Raw genomic sequence first — 17630 nt, 5'->3', positions numbered from 1 at the left:
CTCCAGTCATCGAAGGTGTCCCACAAGAAAGATGGAAACTGTTGCCCAAGCACAGAAGGACCGTACAGGGAAAGGATTGACCTATGCCTCATTTCAGATGAAATGGCACGCCCTATCTAAAGATAAACACAAATTTTTGAGCTCGCAAAACAAGGCTGGATGGATAGGCAAGACGTTCCAAAACTCCAAAACATCACTCATACAGCGATTTTTCTAACAAAAAGCCGTATTTTTGTAAAAGAAGTGCGCTATTGAACATGGCCGACAAGTCGCGTCACGATTCTCATTCCCTCTCCTCCTCACTATGTACCGTCGAGCTGGTCAACTGAAGCGAGGAAAGAACAGAGGCCGCCTCCCCTCGCTGTCAAATTCTGCACGATGACAATGACGTTATAGACCTCGCTTGATCGCACTCTTCTTTTTTAAAAGTGCGGTCATCCGTTCGAGATATCGATGCACGAGTGATGTCTTGGAGTTTGTAGCGTCCCGTTCAACGCTTCTGCGGCCTTAGTTTGGGAAATGCATATTTCGTATCAGTATTCTTTTAAGGGGGGGGGGGACATGGGCCTAAATTTCAAGTTTCATTCTAAAAGGCTCGTTTTTTTAATTTGATGTTTTCGGTGTGAGAAATATTGTCACGGGTAGTGACCAAAAATAACAAATAAACAGGAAGAAATAAACGTTTAATGTGGCGAACTTGTGCCAGAAATAAAAGAGTACAAAAGATAATAATAGAGCGTCGCGGGCGTCGAAGTCGGCGTGGCAGCAGAGTCGAACGCTGGGGCGAAACTGAATCCTGCTTGCCAGGTGGAGCCGCTTTTGTACACGCGTTGGCTTCTGGAGCGTTCGATGTAGAAGGTTCGACGCGGAGAACATTCTAACCTCGAATCAGCTAGACGGTTCTCGAATTCACTAGAACATCACATTACAGTGTAAACAAAAATGCGTAGCCGCGACCAGGAATCGAACCCTGGCCCTTCGCTTGGGAGGTAAGCGCGATAACCATTGTGCTACGGCCGCGGTGCCTACTTGGCACGCGGCAATATATTATATACCCTTACACTAAATTTGATAACCATATGCCAAATAGTTACAATGATATAAAATATTTTCAACACATTGTTAAGCAGTACCAAAGTAAAGCAGTTCAATGTTTGAACACATTTTTCTCAGTTACACTTTTTGCTGCAAATTTCATATGAAGGAATCTTGTTTAAAGGTAAAATTGTTTTGATACCACAATCAAGATGTTTCTGAGCTGAAATTCACTGGAGAATTGGGCTATCAACTTCATTTTGTTTTAAGTTGAAGTCCTCATTGAGGAAGAACTATGTTTTCAAACATTGACATAGAACAGATATGCAGCTCATATTTTGAGATAACTCTTCCTGAAATATTTACATTTGAGTTATAAAAACTAGACAGCTCAAAGACTCACATCTCCCTCTTTATATCCAAGCAGGCAAAAAGTGTTTAATAGCTTCATTTGCATATAATAGATTTCTTAACGAAGAGGGACACATCTTCTTATGCAGGAATGAAAAATAGTCCTAAAAAACTGAACGTTTGCACAATCACCTACATCTGATGTTAAATATCCCCTGCAAATTTCATTCCAATCCCTCGAATAGTTCTTATAATTTAAAGGGGGGACACTCTAGCCAATGTCCCCCCTTGAAATGCATCCTTCCCGGCTTTATGTTTTGACAATTTCTTCTTTATTGCTCTAAATCTCTTGTTGGATGACTGAGATGCCTGCATACCTGCCAGGCAGTTTTTCTGTTGTTTTTAGTGAAATTTACTAGAATTCTTGGCTATGTACATACCCTTTCAAGATTATTGCTTTGACAAAGAAAATGCATTTTGTAAGTGTAAAAATGAAGGGGAAGAAAAGATATTCTTCAAAGTTCATTTTTTCACTACTACATATGTCAATAACAATTATTCCAAGCCTACTACCAATTAGCATCACCCATCGTTACATTCCAGGAAAATTGTGCCATTTTAGTGCCGTTTCTGAACTATGGTCTTTTTCCTCAGTGCCACTAGTTGCTCCGTTTTTGAGAAATGAGGCTGTAACTTGGCACAGAATTAACGCAAGTTTGCACGCCTAGTATACCCTGCCAACTTCCTTGAAATAGTGCAGATATTTAAAAAGTTTAGCCTCCAAGGGTGCCTCCCCTTAATATCTTTGAATGTTTCAATTTTCTTTTTCAGACATTGGAAAGATATAATCTGTTCAGCGAGTTTCACCGTTTTGAACACCACCTCCATAGCCTGCATAGCTGTGCACCGATTGTGTTTCATGTCATTGTTCCTATTTACTACAGCATTCCGAATTTGAATGAGAATTAATATGGGTTGCTTCCTTTTTACACAGGTATAGAAGGCTCATCTGTAAACCTTTCTACAGTGCAATTAAATCCCCCTTACTCACTGTTTACTCTGTTGGCATCCTTGATGGCTCTTGGGCTGAAAGCTCCTGCCTGCTCTATAGAAAGTGATGGTAGTCTAATGTAAACTTTTTTTAATTTCTATAGTTACCGAGTTTTCACCCGGTTCTTAAAAATGTATCTTCCACTAGCCTGGAGAGTGCCAAGAGAGACCTGGAAAAGGCACAAAAAGAATATGAAGACGGCCTAAACAATTGCCAGAAGAGGATGGAAAACACCAAGAGGCTGTCCAAGGTAAGGAAATCCGCCGACACTTCCGAGTCGGTAACCCTTGATACTTTGAATCCTGCTCATGTCAATAAAAAAGAATAATCAAATTACTTTAGAAAAAAATTTCCTCAATCATGTTGACAGAGACAGAGAATGTGTCCTGTGCGCCGCACAGGCGTGTGAGACACTAGCACAAACCGCACTTCATGCGTGGTTTATGCCAGATTTTTCATAGCACACCACAGGTGTTTGCCAGGGCTAACGTCCGTGGTGCCCAAGCGCGCTGCAGGGGCGCTACCTTTATACAGTGTAGACCGCATATAACGTATGTCGCGGGAGTCGGGAAAATTCACACTCTAAGCGGTACCGCGCTATAACCAAAACATCAATTTTTCAGGCCAAAATACATGCCATCAGACAACTTACCTTTGTAAAAGAATTTATTTTATGTTAGATGAAAAATAAAGCTTAGTTTGAGGAAAGTCTTTATTTCACCAGACTAGTACACTTCTCTCTCAAGTGTGTCACGCATTTTGAAAGAAATGAGAGACTTTTGCCTGGCACAGCCTTTTAACGGCGTCGCGGGTTGCGGACGGACGTTACGAGCGTTCAGGATTGCTAACCCTAATCACTTTTCTCCGGTGATGAAAACTCATGAAAATTTGCATCCTTTATTCGGTACGCGCATGAAATGCTCCAAAAAAGGCATGAAATGCGCGCATGAAATGCTCCAAATAAGAAATCCGGGCGATGTTCGAAAACACAAATGCTTAGAAAGCACCACTGTAGTCGAAGTAAACAAACACAACGACACGGGCGTTTCTGCTGTCTTGAGAGTGCCGCCACGAGATCGCTGCACGAGTAGGTGGATCTTCCCTTCTAGTACGTGCTGGGTTATCATAGCGACACACAACGAAAAATCACAGTCAAGGATGGCGCTTTTACGCGGAACAATAAGCTTCCACTACGCCGTCGACGTCAACGATTACCATTGATGCAATGTTTGCGGATAGAAGCCAGCCCTGGCCGGCCCGCGACCGGCATGCAACGCGCACGAACGGCTGGTTGGGCTGGCTCCAACCACGACCAACTCTTGGTCGTGGCTCCAACGCCCCGCGCCTTGAACGACACGTACATGCGTCCCTCCGTCGCTATGGCAACTGAAGCCTCTCTCTTCGCTTTTCCCCGATTCTTCGAGCAACCTCCTTGCAATCCTTGGCCCCGCGAGTGCCGCTTGCGGCTAGCGCCGTTATCTAGTCATCTAGTGTCGCGCAGGGAAGCGTGCTCGCTGCGAGGGTCAGTCGGCGCGCTGCTCCAGAAACCGCACTATAACCGGTATTTCGCTTCACACGCCTGCATTTTAAGCAGTATGTAATTACATAAAGTTCTATGGGTGCGCCGTGTTATACGCCGCGTTATACCCGGTCCTGCACTATAAGTGGTTACGTTGTAAGTGGTCTATACTGTACCTTAAAGGGATGGTGAACCATAATTTGGATTCCAAAAAAACAATACTGGAGATATAGGCGGGACGCTACAATCCCTACAACACTACTAGTAAGGCGATATCTCAAATGGACGGCCGTATTTTTGGAAAAAGAAGTCGAGATTGAACCAGGCCGACGAGGCGCGTGACGTCAAGATACCTAGTTGCCTCCTCTCTTCGCTTCGCTCCCTCAAGGCCGCGAGGCGGAGAAGACTCGAGGCCGTTCCCTCTCCTTCTCAGTGAAACATGACGTCAATATGCCTGCCAAATGCGCCTCTTTTTTTTAAAAATATGGTCATCCGTTCGAGATATCGCTGTATGAGTGATGTTTTGGTGTTTGTAGCATCCCGTTGCACGCTTTTGCCGTGTGTTTTGGGGAATCCAGATTTTGGTTCAGCATCCCTTTAATGGTTCATTTATATCTGCCATGTGGTGTTCAAGTATTCGGGGAAATGTCTACTGTTCTTGCAGGAGATTAAGCAGTGTGCAGCAGTGCCATGGCAGCACGTGACCAATCACGCATGTGCAGTCGTGCCTCTCCCTCAAAAGCATGCATGTTGTCGGCAGCAGCATGGTTCACCTTATGGCCTGTATCATTTGCATGCCGGAACTCTGAGACTGGTATTTTAAGACATCACGTGCATTATAAGAGTGCAATTATGCACAATTGAAAGCTGAGACTTCAAGCTAGTCAGGCCTCAATGGATGGTATACATTTGGCAAATGCTAATTGAAAAATGGCTCCTGCCTAAAATTGTGTGCTCTTTAAGGCTGCTTCCCAGCAGTACTTGGACAATTTTAAAGCGCAGCTCTTGCGTGCCCGTTTCCGGCTTGAGGGGCGTCACTGTCAGGGTGAGGTCACGTGACCCCGGTGAGGTCACGTGACCCCGGTGACGTCACGTGACCCCGGTGACGTCACGTGATCTAGGCGAGGTCACGCGACGGCACGAGGGTCACGTGACCTCACGGTTACGCCGACAGCGACACCATCGCCGCTCGGAGGGAGGGGTAGCAGACAGGGTGAGGAGGGGTATACTTCTCCTCAGCACCCTTCCCTCCTCCTCCTCCTCAAGAGCTGTGCTCTAATTCGGCGTTACAGGGAGTTGAAAACGGATTTCATTTTTAGAGTGCAGCTCTTAGGGGCCAGTTTCCGGCTTGAGCGGCGTCGCCGTCGCCGTCGGCGTAACCGCACGGTGCATCATTAAAAATGTCCCATAATGCACCGCGCGAGCCCCCACCGGGGTCACGTGACCTCGTGGGGGGCAGGTGACCCCCCCCCGAGGTCACGTGACCCCGGTGCATCATGGGAAATGTCCCATAATGCACCGCGCGAGCCCCCCACCGGGGTCACGTGACCTCGTGGAGGGCACGTGACCCCCCGAAGTCACGTGACTGCCCTGAGGTCACGTGACCCCCGCCGATGTCGCGTGACCCCAATGACGTCATCGTCACTGATGACGTCACCGGCATCCACATCGTCATCGTCATCATCACTGATGATGTCATCATCACTGATGACGTCATCACCGATGACGTCACCGGCATCCACATCGTCATCATCACTGATGACGTCACCGGCATCCACATCGTCATCGTCATCATCACTGATGACGTCACCGGCATCGTCATCGTCATCATCACTGATGACGTCATCAGTGACGTCACTGATGTCGTCACCGGCATCCGCACCGTCATCGTCATCGTCACTGATGACGTCACCGGCATCCGCATCGTCATCACTGATGTCGTCACCGGCATCCACATCGTCATCGTCACTGATGACGTCACCGGCATCCGCACCGTCATCGTCATCATCACTGATGACGTCACCGGCATCCGCATCGTCATCGTCATCATCACTGATGACGTTACCGACATCCGCATCGTCATCGTCATCATCACTGATGACGTCATCAGCGACGTCACTGATGACGTCACCGACATTCGCATCGTCATCATCACTGGTGAAGTCATCAGTGACGCCACTAATGACGTCATCGGTACCCGCATCGTCATCGTCAATGATGACGTCATCAGTGACCTCAGTGATGACATCATCGGCATTGGGGGTCACGTGACCCCCCAAGGTCACGTGACCCCCCCTGGTTAGTTTAACCCCCCCCCCCCCCAGTGCCCTTCCCTCCTCCTCCTCAAGAGCTGCGCTCTAATTCGGCGTTACAGGGAGTTGTAAGCAGCTTTCACTTTTTTATGCACATTCTCTTCAACGCGAACTTGCTGTTGAAGGGAAAATAAATGCGGTACTCGGACCCCATCATATTTATATTTAGTTGCTCTTGGCAACACTGATCAACTTTCTCTGACAGTGCAAACAGACAGTTTTCCCCTAACTATATTTACAACTGCGAGGAGTGGTAATTTTCCAACTTGTCCAACTTTCAAAGCTCTTGTAGAAATTCTATGGCTACTTTGTGCGTCCATTTTGATATCTTGTTTCATTTTATCCCTTGCGCATGTTCTGCAGTTTGGGATCATGGATCTTGACGAGTCTCTCGTCAAGATGCACTGCTGTACAGCGCGCGGTCAATCTTTGCCAGGCAGAGTCGTGTTCTACTGTGGTGTCAATAGGGCCGTTGTTTGAATGCATATTTTGCAGGAGCAGACGAGAGAGTTCCTGCAGATGCTGGCCGACATCAAGAAAGACCTCGTTGCTGAAGAGCGTGAGATTGAGGCCATGAGAAAAGTTATGAAGAAGAAATAAGGCCTGCTCGTTTTATCGCACTGCATGGCGTTCTCAAGCGATATTCGCACGTAAATGAATTTGTATAAATAAACCAATAAACAGAGGAGTGCATCAAAACTTTTTACAAAAGTCTCTTTGGGTGGTGCATTTATCATACTATACTCCGTTTCACAATAACTTGGCGAACTGTGGAGGCTACAGCCCCCACGACCTACTAAGAGTGTTCAAACGAGGCGCGCGACACCAGTGGTGGATCCTGGGCGGGGGGATAGGTCTCCAATAGTAGATAGGCCTCTAACTAGTAGGGACCTATCACTACTATTTATACATGTGTTTGAACAAAGATCCAACATGCAATGAGAGGTGCAGCAAGAGCTCTCTGTACCCCCTCCCCCTTTTTTTTAAAATCTTTTAAATAAAACATCCGCCCCTGTGTGACACTATGTCATGGGAGCGTTCGTGTCACTACATCAAATGCGAAACCCGGAGGAACCGGCTGTCGTCTGCTCTCCAAGAGTCATGTGCTGCGAAACGAACCAACTTTGGATTCGTACCGTCCAGCGCCTCAACACTGCTGTTCGCTAGAGTAGCGAGCAGTTCGGGAGCAGTTCATGAGACAACCATACGCTCGATGAACACTCGAATTTGTGGCGGGTTCTAATGCCAGGCGGATGTTTTGAGTGGAAGTGGTAGATTACACGGCCGCGATCAATCAAATATTGTTCAAAAGCCACATTGTTCTTGGAAAAGTATTGGTCTGTATTAAAGGAGCTGTGCAAAGATTTTAACATTGAAAGAATTGGCATCTTCTGCTTTTGATATTGTTCACCTCGTCACAAATGACAGAAAACACACCTCCTTTCATCGAAATGTTGCGATTCTGCCGCGTAATAGCGAGGCAAAACTTGGAATATTCCCCGACCCGCAGCCACGAGCGGCGGCCACGAGAAACACGCGGCGTGACGTCAAAGGGGAATTTTGTAAAAAGATAGCAAGTTGTGCGAATACCTGCTCGATGAAAGGTAACTTTTCTACAAATCTTGTCGTTCCAACATAGTATATATAAATGCGTCAAAAACCTGGTACCATTGACAAAACTTATTATACGGAGTTTAGTGGCGCCATCTATCCTAGGTCCACAAAACCGTCGGCTCTCTCTGCTACCGCGAACAGCCACCAGAAGCCAAAGGGGGAGGGGGACAGGGCCGGACGGGCTATGGCCGGACCCAGTATAAAAGGCTCTGGCCGGACCCAGATGAGACTTTCCTCTTTTCACCAGATTGTTTGCACGGCACCTGCCAGGACGTGGTCATGCGGTCCCGAGTGGATGAGTTCTTGCCACTCACTGATGGCTCTAAAGAGAGAACTTTTCTGCGCCTACCCCCTCAACGTCACTGCGCATGTGACCCGGAAGACGACGTACAAGTTGAGAGGCGGCGAAAACCTGCGTCTTTTTCATTTTTGTAAATAAAAGCTAGGGTATCCAGGCAAAATCTGTTTTCTGTAGTTCACTTCAGAAGTGTCGGGCATCGACTTCCACAATAATTTAAGCAAAGCCCTGAAATTGTTGCACAGCTCCTTTAAGTATTGTTGAAGGGTAACATGTCGTCGTCCGTCTTTAATGTTGTGTCATGCTGCGGTCAGAGGAGTCTGACACAACTAGAAGAAAAAGAAGCCTAGAACTACTTTTTGTTGCGGACGGCGCTTTTGCTGTGGCACTAATGAGGTCTCTGTGACCTCGACTATAGGGTGTTGTCATGTGTCTTGCTCTGGATGCTCTCATTGGATCGGGGGGGCCCACAGCCTCCACTATTCGTCAAGTTATTGTCAAACATATGTAATCTTGCAAGGTTAGGTTTTCGAGAAAAAAAAAAACTCTAAAAAGAGACCGTTTTTTTCCTATTTACAGGAAAGAAAATTGCCAAAACCTTCTTGTTGAGGTCTGCTTTCAGAACAGTCTTCGTTTCAATATACAGGGTTTATTACCAACCACGAAGAATAAAAAAAAGCACTTGAAATAAAAGATTTCAGGATAAAATTGTCGACTGACAGATGTTAGGTTTACAAGTAGGATTCCATGTTTTCGGTAAATGTGGATAAACCCTGAAAATCGACCCCAGAGCTGGTTTTATCAAAACTTAGAGGATGCTTAAAGGAGGTGTGCAACAATTTCACTGCTCTGCTTAAATAATTATGGGAGTTGGTGTCTCGACCCTTCTGAAGTAGAGAACAAGAAATGCTTTTGCCTGCACGTCCCAGTTTTTATTTTTTTTAAAATGACAAAGGTTGAGGTTTTCGGCATGTCTCAACTCCTTCACCATCTTCCAAGTCACGTGCATTTGCAGCCCCGGTGGCACATGACCAATCACGCATGTGCAGTCGTGCCTCTCCATCAAAGATATGCATGTTGTCGGCAGCGACATGGTCCGCCTTATAGGCCTGCATTGTTTGCCTGCCGGAACTCTGAGATGGGTACTTTAAGACATCACCTGCATTATAAGTATGTGATTATGCACAATTGAAAGCTGAGTCTTCAAGCTGCTAGTCAGGCTTCAATGCAAGGTGTACATTTGGCAAATGCTTAGCGAAAAATGGCTTCTGCCCAGATTTGTGTACTCTTTAAGGCTGCTTCCCAGCAGTACTTGGACAATTTTTATGCAGATTCTCTTTTTCTGGTGAAGGAAAAATAAATGAAGTACTCTGACTCGAGTTGCTCTCGACAACACTAATAAACTTTTCCTGGCAGCGTAAACAAACGGTTTTTCTCCTATCTTCACGACTGCGAAGAGTGGTAATTCTCCTGCTTGTCCAATTTTCAAAGCTCGTAGAAATTCTTTGGCTGTTTCGTGTGTCCATCCGGCCGTCCGGCTTCTGCCGGCTCCTTGTGGTAGCAGATAGAGCCGACGGTTTTGTTGGCCTTGGATAGATGGTGCCACTGAAACTCCATATAATACAAATTTTGTCAGTGATAGAGTTTTTGACGATTTATATTTATGTTGGAACAACAAGACTTATAGAAAAATTGCCCTTTATTAAGCAGGTAGCTGCACAACTTGCTATTTTTAATGCGATAGGATATTATGCTACAAAAGATTTTCAGCTATGTATATTCTGGCCTCCTAATGCGCAGTAGGTATGAGCGGTAGATCATTCCAGCTCGCTGCTCGCACCCCATTGTGCCGCTCGTATGTGAAGCGGAAATATGCACTCCTTCTCATTCGCATCCTCTTAGGACCTCGCAACCTTGTTGTCGTCCTAGACATCTGGGGCGAAGTTAAGAACAACGTCTAGGACGACCTCTAGGGTGATCTCCAGGACAACTAGGATTTAGCGTCGTCCTAGAGGATGATGCTAAATTCAGAGTTTGCCCACTAGATTTAGCAGGAAAATTGACGTTACGACCTATGCACCAATTCAGTTTGCCCGCTAAATTTGCCGGTGTACAACGATAAATGATATCTCGTTCATAGATAGTCACCCCTGTGGTTTCTGCAAATTTGCCTCGACCATCAATTTGCTGCCCTGTAATTTTTTTAGAAGTCCCCCTTTGACGTCGCATTACGTGGTTCTTGTGGCCACTGCTCAGGGCTGCAGATAGAGAAATGTTAAAATTTTTGCCTCGCAATGATGCAACGGAATCGCAACATTTCAAAGGAAAGAGGTGTATTTTCTGTTCTTTGTGACAAGATAAACAATGTCGAAAATACAAGAAGCAAATTCTTTCAACATTAAAATCGTTGCCCAGCTCCTCTAAGCTTCGCCTTTAAGAGGGCATAGTACCTACAAACACCATAAAGAATACATGTAGATTTTTGACGTTTTTGAAAAATTCCTACACGAGAACTGCTCTTTGTACTTGTTTGAAACTTTTACGATAAAGAGATTAATACTTAATTGGTGCATCGCTGCAAATCATATCTCAATATTTAGAGCATATATTTTTTTTAAAATTGTGTAACCGACTAAACACAGCTGTTTTGACACTTTTGGGTTCAACGTTTTACATAATCTACTAATTAAAAAAAAAACATTTGTGTTCGCATCATTTCCTATAAAGTTTAACACGGAATCGATTGGTAGAGAAATAATTAGTGTAGGTTAATCCGTATCGGAACTACGGCAATATTTCCGAAAGCAATTTTTCAACTAATTTTGGTGTGTTTTGCATTTTGTTCTCCCTCTATATGGTAGTCTCTGTCCGCAAGGACTAATAAGGACGAGAGATCAAGTTGTTTCGCCATGTAGCTTGGTGCACACATTTTCTTTGTATTCACGCGATTCTCTTTCACGCGGGCAAGAGCAGGCGCACTTCACTTCAGTGCAGCTGCACTTCGCGTTTTGTGCATTTGAATTTGTGTCGCTCAGAAGTGTTGCGTTCGCCTACGGCGTCATGGGTCGAAAGCAGGCTCCCAATGCAAGCAAAAGCTTTGGAAGTCCCACATAGAGAATACTTGTAAGCGACCGTCTGTGGAAACTTAGTATGCCGAGGTTTCTGGTGAGATCAAGCCATTCTGTTCCAACCCGGAGGTTTTCATTTGTGAGAGTAATGAAGGTGGTCCTCAAGACGCGACTGTGCAAAGCTCGCCGTCCACGCTGCTCGGCGAAGGATGGTGAAAAGGCCCGCGTTATCCGCAGCGGATAACGCGGGCTTTTTCACACTTCAATAATGGCGCCATCAAGAAGTCGCACGTTTTAACCACGCCATCTGGTGCCAAAACGGAGGAATAAATAGAGGTATTGCACTTTCTTAAGAGTGGAACGCGATGGCGTTATCGGGCCCCGTTCGCATCACCTTCTCATTCGCTTCTGCCAGCGAGCAGGAAGTGCGGCGGTGTCAGTAGCGTGTCTGGCTCGCAACCGAAAGGTCGTGGGTTCGAATCCCGCCTAAAATTCAAATTTTTCTTTGAAGCAAATTACTTTGCAATTGAAATAATTTGAGACATGCCGGGAACTTAAATTCACATTACAGGTCATGTTTTTTAATCACTTCCACTCCATTCGTGATGCCACAATTTACACGAGCATCGTGTGAAAATCCCGCGCGACGCCATGTGGCTGCGACGTCATAACCACATCTACCAATCATGATTTTCCCTTCACGCCACCGACACCGACTTCTACGACACAAGCTCTTTAACTGAACGGAAAAAACCGAAAAGTCCCGATTTGGAGCCTTCCTTCGCCGAGAAAAACCCGAGCTTCCTGAGAAAAAGTCGAGCTATACAATTTTCTGTTCACCTTGAATGCCAGTGCACTGAAGTGTCCCTTTATTAGTACCGGGTATCATTAACTTCTGAAATATTTGCCCTAGTTGGCACATTCCAGTCCAAGATTTGTTACCCCATCATCAAAATATGCCAAAGCTGTTATAACTCCGAGAACCAAACTGCTCTGTGCTATTCTCTGGCAAATTTAAGCTGCAAGTAGACTAGGATATCAAAACCGACACTCAAATGAGCGACGGAAGTCTCACCCAGAAGCGACATGCAGTGGGTAGAGTCCTTGCGGGTCAAACTGACAGCATTGCCTTTTCCTATGGTCATGTCCTAGAAAAGGTGCGCCACACTCTGCAGCCTCTTCGGGTGCGCAGCTTTTGGCGCTTGTTTTAGTCTGGTATGGCAGATCCTAGACAACCTCACCCCACCACTGAACATTGCCAAGAGTCTAGTTTTCGGACTTACTCTTACTGTACCCTTGTAAAGCTTGCGACACAGTTTACAGTGCTAAAAAAAAAAAAAAAAAAAAAAAGGAGGTTATGCAGGTGAGCAACTGCATTACTTTTTCTCTCGCTTTCTTGAGTGTGGTGGAGGTGGAGGTGGAGGCAAGAAGCATACAGGAGCTTCGTGCAAAATCTTTTAGGATTTGTAAGAAAGGTCTATTTGGAGCACCCACACACTTGGCTGCATGTTTTCGCGTGCTGTGTACCGTGCTCCTGTAAATGTGCTGAACAAACAGCAAGGATGACAAAAATTTCTGGAATGGTCTGTAGTCGGGTGTTTGCATTCTAGAGGGCGTACCCCCCAAAAATTGCAGGGTTTTCATCACAAAATTAAACTATGCATTACCGAACGCTCATTCTCCGCCAAAATGTAGCCTTAGAGGTCCGAAGCACATGCCAAGGTTTAAAACTAACCGTCATCTTATTCAAAAGCTATAACCGATTTTCGAAAATTTTCTAGGGTAAAATGGTGGCCGATAAACCTCTTATAATACATAGAGCTGAATGGCGCCAGTTACTGAAAACGGCTGAAAGCCAATCTTCAGAAAATCACCTATAACCTTCGACAGAAAACAGCTCCGAAACCTTGGCATCTGGTATGGACCACTAATGCTACATTTGGGCAGAAAATGAGCGTTTGGCGATGCATAGTTCATTTTTGCAATGAAAAATACTCTGCAAATTTTTTGGGGGACACGCTGTATATGTGCCAGTCATGTGTTAGGTAGGCACACGTTTCGGATACTTATAATGGGTAGCCGAGTGGCAGCGTGATTTTCTGAAAATTTCAATGGGAAAATGGAGCCCGTTTTTGGTTTCTGGTGCCCATAGAGCCCCATGTATTCGAAAACTTCGTCGGCCGCCATTTTTACATTGAACTTTTCAGAAAAACGCATAACTTTTGAATAAGGTATCGGTTCGGGTTGAAAATTTGGCGTCTCGTTGTGACCTCTAGCCCTACCTTTGGGCGGAGAATGAGCGTTCGGCGATGCCTAATTTATTTTTGCAGCAAAAAAAAAAAAAAAACCTTTTTTTGTACAGGGTGTCACAAAACTTTTTTCTTGTGACACCCTGTACAAGCAGATTTTTGTTTCAACTAAGCACCAGGTGCAAAGCTATGTACGGCATGCGGACTATGAACCGGGTGCAAACTATCTAAGCAAAAACGTTTGTTTTTGACCCCAAATTTTCCCTTGTGGACTATGCACGTGGTGTAGACTATACATGGCTTGCACGTGACGTCATTCAAAGGGCGCTCCGTTGACCACCAGAGAGGAGGTCGAGAAGAAGCTCCGCTCTTATCAGGGCCCCCTTTTGTGCCGCCCGGATTTGCCCCAGTCGTCGCTATTCTGCCCCCAGAAGATTATAGAAGATTAGCACGTCACTCAAAATTCTTACAAAAGCAGCTTCCCTCTCCTCCTCTTACATGGAGGCCAAAAATATGCGACGTGACGTCGGCGCAAGCTATGTATAGCCTGGAAAATATGGCAGATTCAGGCATGTCACAATGATCTCCAAAGCGGGTCTCAGTCTGATGTCGCCCCGTAAGCCACAATTGTGATGTTTACAATTTAATTCAATTTAATACCATTTAAAGGAAAATTGAAGCAGTTCTGTATTTGAGGAAAAACACTTAAATCATATTCATTTGGCCTCCACGATCACGAATATCGAGATTATCTTTCAATTTGGTGCCGGAGACCGCAGAAATGAAAGTACCGCTGAGGCACTTCCTTCCCTGGACGCGACGTCATATTAGGAGTTTTCGAAATCCCTGCTCGCGCATATTCAGTGCCTGTCAAAGCTATGCACGCGCACTCTTGCTATTTTCAAAAAGGTCATAAACAGACGTCACGACTGGCGTCAGTGCTAAAAAGTATTCCTGGGAAGCTTGCAATTGCACGAGCTGCAATTGCAAGCTTGGGCCGCCAAGGAACACGCGCTTGGCGGCCCAAAGATCCTAGTATGACATCCCGACTGGTCGGAGGTTTTGCGTGTTTTCTTCAGGAAAAACAAACATGATATTCAGATTCACTGGATAAAAATATGCCAGAATGTACCTCTAAATCGTTTTTTTCAAGAAGTGTTTCAGCTTCCCTTTAAAGGGGCACTTCCGGTATCGTCTATTTATGGTGATAACTCAACCTACGGGCTCCAAGCATCCTAAAAAACCCGAAAATACACTCGTGGCCTTTTAAAAATCCAATCAGATCGTGACACGCCCCTCTTTCTGTGCATTGCAGCAGACCCCAGAAAGTGCCATTGGATGGCATAAAAAGCTAACTGCTCTATTATGTCTCCTACACCCAAAAATTTGGTGTTTTTGTAAAAATTTAGTGCATAGCTTTGACAGGCGCTGAATATGCGCCTGTCAAAGCTATGCATAAAGAGAGCAATAGTAACGTCTAGAATTTCCGTGCAATTAACTATTTTCTAGTGCTCAAACTGTGAAGATGTCCCGCCTCAAAATTACGCAGAGATAAACTTGTTTGAATGTTACCATATATGTGTCGCGACACTCTTCCAAGGTGAGAAAAATTAACTCTTTTTGTTGAGGAGATGGCTAGGCCTGCTTCTCAACATAAATGTGACGTCGGGCCACGTTACAACTTAAAGAACCACGCACACAAAAAATGGCTCAAATTTATACCAATTTGGGTTGCAAGGAGATCTTTAAATGCGTATCTGACTAATTTCATGATCATAACTGTTCTTATTATTTTGATACACAAAATACCAAGATTCAAAAATAATAAAACTTTAAATCTAATATTTCGAAAAATATTGCAGTTTTTCATATGTATCTAGACTTAAGGCATCATTCTTGGCAGGCTTAGTAGAAAAAAAGCGCCAGCTGTAGAGAGGTCGGTGTGCTCCGTGTGGCAAGGCCCGTCTATGCAGAGCACACATTGCACATCAGCTTACGCCCGCAGACATCACATTTTCAGCTGCTCCGAGTCGTTTCAAGATGATTTTTGGCTTCCAGGGTTTTGTTTTGGGAACTCGCCAGAGTTTAACTACATGACTGGTGCTTTCGAATCATTTTGAAGTGACTGAAAGGAGCTAAACATCATATCCATTCTCATAAAAAAAATGTGCATGCACAGTGCACTCTGCGTGAAGAATGACGGGTATACGCTCCGTGCGGGAACTATAGGGGGCGCTTTGACAAACGCGCGCAGCGCCGCTAGCGGAGGAGCTGGCGTTCGACAGTGAGGCGCGTTCAGCAGCCTGCGGCGCCTTTTCGCATGCCAAGCTGCGGCGGCGGAAGCGCGCACGGATGAAGCTTTTGCTTTTTGAGCCGATACGTTTTTAGGTGACGTTGCATGAGTGCTGGGGCAGAAGGTAGCTGTTCTTCACTTCTTATATATTGAGCTTGAGTCGTTATTAGGGGTAATATCTCTAGTTGCGGCTGAAAAAAGAGTTGGAGCAATTTTCCGAAAAGCAAGACGGCCGTCACTATAATTGCTCTGAGTGGGAAATTTACCTGGCTCGTCGCTGTAAACGTTGGACTGCTGGAACGATGATATTTGGAGGCAAGTGAGATGTTCACTAAGTTTGTGCACGAAGTGTGCCGAGTTTCATTAAGACAGCAGGTGTGAAAGTCATGTTTCTAACGAATAAAGAAATAAAGCTGTACGGGATATCCAATATTGGACCCAAAATGTTGTGTTATAGCGGGCTGTGCAAAGTGCAGATTTAGGTACACAGGTGCTTGGACTTGACAGTAACTTGAGACAGCACTTATTATACCAAAAAGAGGTGGCATAGGGAAATCAGGTGGGAATTTGGTTTGGGCGGCGTAACTCAATGGGAACCGGTTTTGACCATGAAAGCGCTGTCAAGAGAATACCACTGGTCGTGGGAGGTGGATACTTTACAGGTAGGAAGGGCCTAGTGGACTGTACTTCCAATTGAAACAACGTTATGAAAGGTGGTTCCAAAGCTGAGAAAACAAAGTTGTCGGCCAACACACGGTTTGGCCGTCAAGGTCTTTTGCGGTCAGCTGTTGTGTAATAACTTGTTGTGCGAGGTGCTGATTTTCGGCGCACAGGTACTTTGACATGTCCGTAACTTGACACAACACTTATTAAACCAAAAAGAGTTGGCATAGCGAAACCAGGTGGAAATTTAGTTTGGGCGGCGTAACTAAATGGTAACTGGCTTTGATTGTCAAAGGCTGTCAGATAATACCACTCATCATGGGAGGTGCACACTTTACAGGTAGGAAAGGACCAGTGGACGGTACTTCTAGTTCGAATCACTTTGCAATAGGTGGCTCTAAAGCCTAGAAAAAAAAAATTGTTGTCTACAGAGCTCGGGGTGTCAGCGTTTCCACATCCAAAAGAAGGCTGATCAAGAAAGAAAGCACACCACATAAACTTCCATACTCAAACGTCAATTCTCCAGTGATTCCGAGTTTCATTTTTTTTTTTCAGATTAATAATTTTCACTTTTTTTTACTGTTCGAATCTTTCTCCATGAAGTACAGATTTCGTGCCATACTTGTCCGGAAATATCATCGACTCGTACGATGGGGACAAAACTTCTTTGGAGGGCATTCCTCAAACGAAATTGGCACTGCATACCCGCGAGTGTGAAATGCAATTTCAGTTCGTCCCCTCGGCGCTAACACATGTAGGCGTTACTGGTACGAAAATACACGCAGAGCGCAAAGCGGCAGTGTAGAGTATGTCAGCCGTGCCGACACAGTGACAGACATGATCGGGAGACCAAATTTCTCGCGTAGTACGGCATGGGTCCATCGTTGTCGCTGTCCCACAAAACATCGCCGAGGTGAAAAGCTGTGAAATTTTATCCCTACGAGATAGTACGCATAACTATTGAAGCACTTAATGACGCAGCACAGGCAGCACTTCATGCTGTGAACCCAGCGCAACCGCACGTACCGCTCCGACTTCAATGCGTATCATCGTACGCAGCGTGGTTTCGGTTTCGTTTTCTCTGGGGTTCTCACTGCCCACCTTCGGTACCGGCCGCGCGGCGGCGCGCCAGTCGCGTCGCACGGAGTGTATAACATTGGCACGAAGACACAGCTTG

The 17630-nt window shown here is 45.5% G+C and overlaps 1 protein-coding gene across 1 annotated transcript in view; it reads left to right on the top strand.

Annotated features, from left to right (window-relative positions):
* The window catches only part of LOC115322285 (kinetochore protein NDC80 homolog), a 47095-nt gene extending 40123 nt beyond the window's left edge, over positions 1–6972 (top strand). The window contains exons 14-15 of the mRNA XM_029982674.4: positions 2585–2687; positions 6764–6972. Coding sequence (XP_029838534.3) covers positions 2585–2687; positions 6764–6868 — 208 coding nt within the window. The 3' untranslated portion in view covers positions 6869–6972. The remainder of the gene's footprint in view (positions 1–2584; positions 2688–6763) is intronic.
* Positions 6973–17630: the final 10658 nt, after the last annotated feature.

The sequence above is a fragment of the Ixodes scapularis genome, unplaced genomic scaffold, assembly GCF_016920785.2.
Source record: "Ixodes scapularis isolate PalLabHiFi unplaced genomic scaffold, ASM1692078v2 PGA_scaffold0__279_contigs__length_252992795, whole genome shotgun sequence".
Taxonomy (NCBI): domain Eukaryota; kingdom Metazoa; phylum Arthropoda; class Arachnida; order Ixodida; family Ixodidae; genus Ixodes; species Ixodes scapularis.
This window is presented reverse-complemented; position numbering and strand designations above follow the sequence as displayed.